This window comes from Adiantum capillus-veneris, chromosome 30, assembly GCF_014529385.1.
Source record: "Adiantum capillus-veneris isolate H3 chromosome 30, ASM1452938v2, whole genome shotgun sequence".
Lineage (NCBI taxonomy): Eukaryota > Viridiplantae > Streptophyta > Polypodiopsida > Polypodiales > Pteridaceae > Adiantum > Adiantum capillus-veneris.
Window position 1 is genome coordinate 12,360,113 of NC_140960.1, and position 7,825 is coordinate 12,367,937.

The 7,825-nt window shown below is 46.4% G+C and overlaps 1 protein-coding gene across 1 annotated transcript; it reads right to left on the reverse strand.

Moving 5' to 3' along the window:
* Nucleotides 1-3,009: 3,009 nt before the first annotated feature.
* LOC147417553 (uncharacterized) lies at nucleotides 3,010-7,541 on the reverse strand. The gene has a single exon (XM_086506641.1). The coding sequence runs from the start codon at nucleotides 7,190-7,192 to the stop codon at nucleotides 3,224-3,226; it is 3,969 nt and encodes a 1,322-aa protein (XP_086362767.1). The 5' UTR covers nucleotides 7,193-7,541; the 3' UTR covers nucleotides 3,010-3,223.
* Nucleotides 7,542-7,825: the final 284 nt, after the last annotated feature.

Genomic DNA, 7,825 nt, shown 5'->3' on the forward strand with positions numbered 1-7,825 from the left:
TCGGTATCATCCTTCTTTCTACCTTTGAACACTGGGAAGGAAATTTTCAAATTACTAGAGTGTTGAGCAATGTGATTGGTTCTAGTTTTGTGAATTGGCTTCTTCTGTTTGGACCTTCTTTTACTGCAGTGATCCATATCCACATTCCAGTCCTTGTCTGTCTCAATTTCTAACACTGTGTCTTCTTCCTTCTTCGTTTTGCTGATTTATGTGTTGATTTGTGACTTCGTTTACTGCCGTCACTTTCTTCATTGTGTTTTTGGCTTTTCTAGGATCCATGGGATCGATTCCTTCGCTCAGCCCATGCATCCCTCCTTCTCCTAGAATGAGTGGAATGCTAGGAATCCCTTGATTCGTTAGCAGTCCCTTGCCCCGTGGCCACATGCATCTCATTACCAAGTTTGTGTTCAGTTTCCTCTAATTCCTTTTGAAGTAGACTGACAAGTTTGGATCATCCATGAATCCAGTAGCTAGCCATCGACCACTTGTACCTCTTCTGGGCGGCATATTTGATATCTTAGAGCTCTAACACCCACTGTGAGATAATTCTCCTATTGAAAGCAAGTTAGCCTAAGCCATCGTGATCACCAAAATAGAATGAGCTGGTCACTTTTAGTCAGCTATTCCAGGTTGTTAGTTAGAGTCAGTTCAGATCAGATATTAGACTTCAAACCAGATTAGACATAGACACGTCTGGAACTAGAAACAAGACTGGAACTGGAAAAGAAAGTGAAATTGGGTTTGGGTACTGAACTTAGAGATTGGAACTTGAATTGTATATTAAGAATAGTAAAACAATACAATGAGTGTAAACTCAACGAGGGGTGGATTATGTAAGTACAACATCTTTGAGTACAAGTGTTTGAAACTGGAACTGGAGTTCTCTTCAGTAGAAGACTCCCTATCACTAGATTGTCTCTTTTTGTGACCCTTTTCTTTCTTATCTTGATGTTCTAGTTTCAAAGCTCTTTGTACTAAGTCGTTGAACTTCTTCATTGGCACTGGAACCTCTTGTTCCCTTAGCTTTTTACTTGTGAATTTTTTTAGAAACCAAGCTCTCATCCTCTTCTCAAAAAGGGGTTCTTGTAACTGTCTGGTTAACTATTTGATCTTCTCAACATAACTCCTGACCAATAGCTTACCCTGCTTGATCATGTCGAGCTCACACAATATATCTTTACTATTATTTGTATACTTTAGTCTGAAAGCTGTAATAAGAACGTCCACATGTAGTTACCTCCCTTGGGTGTCTATATGCCTGGAAGCAGGTTTGGGTAGGAAGCATTCTCGTGGAGCGGTGGAGCATTTAGGTGTTGCAAGTGCTTGGGACTCATTTCTATTGTTGGAATGAAGCACTCCTCACATCACTACATCAATATACTTGTAGTTTACGACTAATTAATTCCCTTGGATGTCTATCCGCCTAGAAACAGGTTTGGGTAGGAAGCATCCTCGTGGAGGATTTAGATGATCCAAGTGCTTGGGGATCATTTATATTGTTGGAATGGAGCACTCCTCATCATTACACCAATTTCATGCTATTTTGCTTTTTTGCCTACATATCACTTTTGTTGGGGTATTGATGTTTCTTGAAGGGCCCTTGATGTTGCCTGGAGGGCCCCTAATGTTAACCACAGGGTCAAGGCTGTATCTTGAAGGACCCTGGAGGTCTAGGACTATTACCCCACGAGCAAAAATGACTGGACCGTATGGTAGCCTTTAGGTCACATGGTCATTTTTTGTGAATGTGAAGAGTTGTGAATTGAGAATTTTGTTAATTATTGTGATCACATGAAAAAACACATGATTACATGAATATGAAATCCCTACGTAATGGTATGCATGGGCTGCCTGCACTGGGGATGAGTAAGAGCTCTCTCTCTCTCTCTCTCTCTCTCTCTCTAGGTGTGTACATGTGTGGCTCCGTTAGTAGAGATGGTGGAGAGGACCTAATAGTAGTAGACCTTTATGAAGCAAGCATCAACTCCCAATATGTACTATACTGATTGCTAAAGTCCCTTGAAGCATCAACTCTCAATATGTACTATACTAATTGCTAAAGTCCCTTGCAAATCGAGTGTCAAGATGCATTGAGAGCATGTGGTAACATCCCAAGGAGAGAAACACAGTCACAATAACAAGAAGATCGTCATTTGATGTTAGCATAAAGCATCATGGGATGAAGTTGCATGATGAGCACAACAATTGAATGGCTAAGTAGCTCTAAGTTGGGCAATTATCAAGAACGACTCACAATGCAAATGAGCTACATACATGGTTTGACCATGCTCCCTTCCTCCTTTTGTTACCAAGGATTTATGTCGAAGAAGCCAAATAACAAGCAACGAGTCAGGTAGCGCCACCAACGAGACAAATCTTTACGCAATTGTGGCAAAGAACTAAACAAATGTGAAGGGGGAAACGATTTTGGGTATAGCCTCCACATTCAAAGCTTACATTACGTATAGCATCAAGACTTGGATCATCATATTGGGCTTCAAATTGAAAAATATTCTCAATGGGAAAGTGGATAGTAGGTTATATAAATCCTATATAACTTTGTTTCTATAAGTGGAGAAGATGTTTCATATCTAACTTGCATCTATAATTGGAGAAGGCAAAAAACTCCATGAGTGCCGCATCTGTACCCCAAGGATGTGAGCAAGAAGACTAGATCCGTGAGAGAGAGAGAGAGAGAGAGAGAGAGAGAGAGAGAGAGAGATAAGAGTAGGGGGAGATAGATAGAGGGTATAGGATTGGCCATTGCAAAGTGTGTGTTACATCCCGTTGGTAGGGGCGAGCGAGACTCGTCGTCGACAGGTTGCACGAGCTTGTGAAGGATGAAGGAGAGAAGAAAGAAGGGGAGGGTGCGTACCATAAACTACATGCTGACAAAAGGGTTTGCCATATCGTAATAACATACCTACGAGCTTAGAAGCATCATGGTGGCCTCGGTACATTGAAGCCAAACATGTGCATTGAAGTTAATCAAGTAATGAGCATTCTCCATTGTGTCAAATTTAATTGAACCCAAGCCTTCACTTGCTCACACAACCTTCTTAAACATTTTGATACAAACGATTGTAATCTTAGCTAAGAAAAAAATTAGACACTAGAGATTAAAATCATGTCAAACAGCTAGAGAGCTCATGATGTGCAAACATGATGCGCTTTATTGAAAAGAAACATGATGTGTTTGCAGTGTGCACACAGGTTTGTCGACTTAGTGTCGTTTGCGCTTGTTCGACAACAGAGGCGGCTCGGCTGGCAATGACGGATCGGCGGTATCGCGTGGGCGACGCGAGTGCTGAGCTTGGTGGGCGGGGAACATGGCCACCATGAATTCAGTCCACCCACCCATTCTTACTCTAAGAAGGTCATATTTCTCAGGGTTCTTTTTGGCCGCCTGAAGAGTTTCTGGATTGGCACATGTAATGGTGAGAACATTGGAGCCTTCACCCTCAGCGAAGGCCCGCAAAATCCCCTTCAACTCATCGAGAGGGAAATCCTCGTCTATGCTCAAGTCTGTGGGTGCTCCACACCATACACTCTCAGTCCCTTTGCCGGTATACCCCTTGACTACCTTGCTCAATGGCGCGCGCTGGGCCTGCACCGCCATGTCCGCAGGGCTTGGAGTGGGGCTTATGTTTGATGCTAACGGCTGCCCATTCAGCCTCCCATCGGCTGATGCTCCACACGGAGCTCCAAACTCCACGTAGTTCTCAAATGTGCCCACCCCTGGCCATATCTGAAACCCCCCAAAGGGCTTCTCCTTCGTTCCCAGCTTCATTGCAAGCTCCACCATCTTCTTTGCAGTGCTCTCCACAGGCTCTGTGAACACGCTCAGGATCGTCTCTGACATTCTCTTTAGGAACATGTCTCCAAATGCATCTATGTCAGTATCGCCACGTCCATACCTCGGTAACGCCAGTGTGGCCTCCCTCAAGCTCTTGTACCTTTCTGCCTGCCCTTCTATGCGCGCCGGCCCCTGTAGCACATTCACAAAGGGCTCCTGCATGCAGTGCCCCCAGTTGTTGATCAAACATTGCACTAGCTCTGGAAGAGATGTCATTGCAGTGTCCTTGTTGAACACCAGCTGGTTTATGGCATAGAGCGAGTTGATGGTGTTGGGCAGTGCTGTGAAGCATGGAGCAAACACATTGTAACGTGCACCACCTCCATAGATGTCGAGGCCCTTCTCCAGGCAGTCATTTGTGAACAGAGACAGAAGAGGGGCAGGGCATAATGCTGCCATGTTGCCAAATATGGCAAGTGTGCTATCCACATCTCTGGAGTACATCCATTTCAGATGACTGAAGAAAAGATCAAGCAGTTGTTCAAATGTGAGGATCTGTTTAGGAGGGATGGTGGTGAGGGAGACTCTTTGTCCTCTGAAGTAGATTGGGCCTGCTGTTGCCCATGATTTGCCCTGGTTTAAGGCTGCCTCTAGTACTACAAGTGTTGTGAATCCACCTAGGATAAACCAGTTGCAGCCAGAGAGCTGAGGTTCAAAACATCCATCACAGGCATAATCTCTAGCTACTGCCAAGTCAACTTCACTGCTCCAAAGATCCCCTGCTTTCTCTGCTACGGGAGTGTACTCGGTCGACATTGACCCGTCACCAATCCTCTCTCCACTCTTTACCAATCCTGGAATGATCTTCTCATCACTGATCAGAAAAGGGTGGGCACCCCCACTAATGATTCCCATGGCTGCTTCCTGCAAGTATTCGTCTGGTATGTCTTTCCTTATCCGTAGAGCTAAGCATGGTGCATTGAGGGGCAGCCGTCGGGCAGCACGCAAGCACAGCATTGTGATGGCATTGTAAGCAGGCTGCCCTTCACCTTCCATGTCAGCCTCTGCAACGGTCCCACCCACAGTTACCTGCTGAACCCATTGATTATTGCCACCCCCCTGTGGATAGCTACCACTAGACCCCCCAAAGGCCAGATTGCCATATGGTTGATGATCCTCCACATAGAAGCGGTTCAGTTGCACCTTTTCACCTATCTTGATCCAAAAGCAGTCAATTATTTCCTGGGCTTGGTCCTCGTCGAGGTCTCCGTTAGCTATATCCGCCGCGTAGAATGGGTAAAGAAGTTGATCTAGGCGGCCTATGGCAGTGGGCTCGCCAGTGAGGTGCAAGCATGAGTGAAGAGTGAAGATAAGCTGGGCTGCCTCCAGCATACTTTGAGGACGCTCGCTTGCCAACCGATTCATGCGGGCTGCTATATCTTCTAGATTTGCGCGCTCAGCAAGCTGTCCTGCACCCAATCTAGCCACCATCTCTGTTGCAAGGCGCGCGTATGCATGACAATGCTCCTGAACACCCAGAAGAGATATAATTATACCATTGTAGAATTCTCGTTTGCAGGCATCTGCAGATGCATTGAGCTTGGCTTCGACCTCAGTTATGATCCCGGAAAGTCCTTTCTCCAGGGCAAGCTTGTAGTTTGGTACAACATGCCCAACACCAGATGCATAGGTCACTCCTGCAAAATAGCCTGTGAGCTTCTCATCCTCGCGTGTATAGTCAATTACATACCGGCCTTGCCCAAGCCCTAAGTTTGGTAGTGCTCCTACGATCATCTCAGCCGGATAAATCCTGTATGTATCTGCCCCAGAGATGTACCCAGTTGGAGTTTGCTTCCTCCCTCTGAAGCCATACTCGTGGCTGACAAACACATAGCCCACACCCATGCGTATAGCCCACCCCATTCGCTCAGCCACAGACAATGTCATTACCTTATCAGCTGTCTCTCTGCTAAAATATCTCTCCACATGTGTGTGCAAGGGCTCGAGCTCAGGCTGCGCTCTATCAAAGTACCAATTGTCTTGCCAGCGTGAGAAAACATTGCTGAGGATTCGCAGAATGCGGTTTGAAGGGGGAAGGTAGATTTGCCTATCTTTGCCAACCATGGTGCCCATGGCATGCAAGTAATCTTGGTGGTTATAGTACATGTAGCCATTGGCAGAGCGGAGCTGGTAGTGCCTGTCCAGCCTGCTCCAATCCACACCAGGGTAGTGCACCCATTGCGATGACACCCTAGTGGGTAGGACAAGCTCCTGCTTCAGCTCAATGACGTTGGGTATGTAGAAGAATCCCCCAGCATTTGACCTTGCATTTGACAGAAGCCTATCGAGCATGGAGAAAGCAGCATTGTCTCCCACCTGGTTATGCATGACAGCTTCCAAAACTGTAGCAGTCTTAGCGAGCCCAGCAAAGTAGATGCCCTGCTCATCTCGCAAGCTTGCACCCTTCTGCCTACCGTCATCGGTGTCTATTGCAGGAGACTTGCCAAAAGGCAGCCCTAAGCGCAAGACAGGGGTGGTGTCACCCACATCATTCTGAACTCTTGCACATTTGATATGGCTCCGTATGTCGTCTGATGGAACCATCACATCATCAAATGTTCTTCCCACCAGATCTTGGAATTCTGTGGTTGACATGTTGAGGAGATTCTCCCATATGAAGTTGAACCTCTGCACCATCATGAAGGACCCACCGATGTGGCTGGGGTCCTCAAATCCAATGATTATACTGTCTTGCATTGTAACTGGATCAGAGGGATTCATGAGATTCTCTGAGAATCTGCAACCGAGCACCTTGCCGCCCATTTTGTCAGGTCGAGCTGACTTGGTGGCCGTCACTTGGCTATCACTTTTGATGCATTGAAGCTCTATCTCTAACTTGTGGCGTATGAGGCTCTCTGTCTCACTACAATGTGCCTCCTCATCAGACTTGATGTGAAACAACAGGTCCGCTTCGGAGTTTGCAAAGACACCATTTGAGTCATTCACCACAGCTGATTTTGAAGAGTCTTCTGGTGATGGGTATGCAAAATTCATGCCATGGGGCACCTCAAAGCTTTGCTCTTTGCACCAGCTTTTCCAAAGAGGAAAGCCAACCCCAACAATCACGCTAGTGTTCCGGCTTTTCAGATGTCTATGAATGTGCTGCCGCACCTCTGTCATGAGGTTGCAAAGCACATCATAGGTGAGCACATCACTTGTTTTCCAGCACATCAAGAAGATGGCATGCGGTGCAGGGTAAACCAGGCCCCTTTGCACCACTGTCCATAAGTCCCAGTTAGTCTTGTTGCCATGCTCCGAGGAGAGATGTTTTGCGGAGTGGCGCTGATGTGGGCACAATGTAGGAGGCAGCTTGGGCACCTTTCCTGATTTGGGCATGTTTGCTAGGGGAACAGTACAGTGAAGAGGCAAAATCGCAACTACTTCAGTATCAATGACTAAGAAGAGCGTGTAATTGTATGCATTTGAGGCTGACCTACAATTGAGGTATGCATACTGTGTAGTTATCAGTGTATATTTCTTATGGGTACTTTCAGGAGGGCGCAAAGCAAGGATACTCTACATGCATGAAGAAGGGTATAGCTGAGTGGAGGGTAAGATACTACTGAGGGCTTTAGGTGAGTAGGAGGGTAAGATACTAGAGGAGCTGATAAATTGTTTATTGATAGCCCAAGGTTGATCATGTAACGAAAGATGGGTAGCATTGGGTAGGAGTGGTTGATTCATTATATAGGAAATTAGGAACTTGGTTTTTGGGGGGGGGGGGGGGGGGGGGGGGGGGGGGGCCCTTCACCTTATCTTCTGCACATCCATGTCACATGTGTACGCTGTCCTCTCAATGGCTCATTGATATGCAAACCGGTGTACACTTTTCTCAATGCTCCTCCACAGTGCCACACCTCCTTGCAAACCAGGACAAGGTAAAATCTGGCCACCGGTTTGCATATGTAGTATGGAGACACCCAAAGACCCCAAGAAGACTTAGTGGAGGTGCAACAAGATAACAAGCAG

Bases quoted from the DNA above. Each gene is read 5' to 3' on its own strand.
- LOC147417553 (XM_086506641.1), bottom strand. From the start codon at position 7,192: ATGCCCAAATCAGGAAAGGTGCCCAAGCTGCCTCCTACATTGTGCCCA.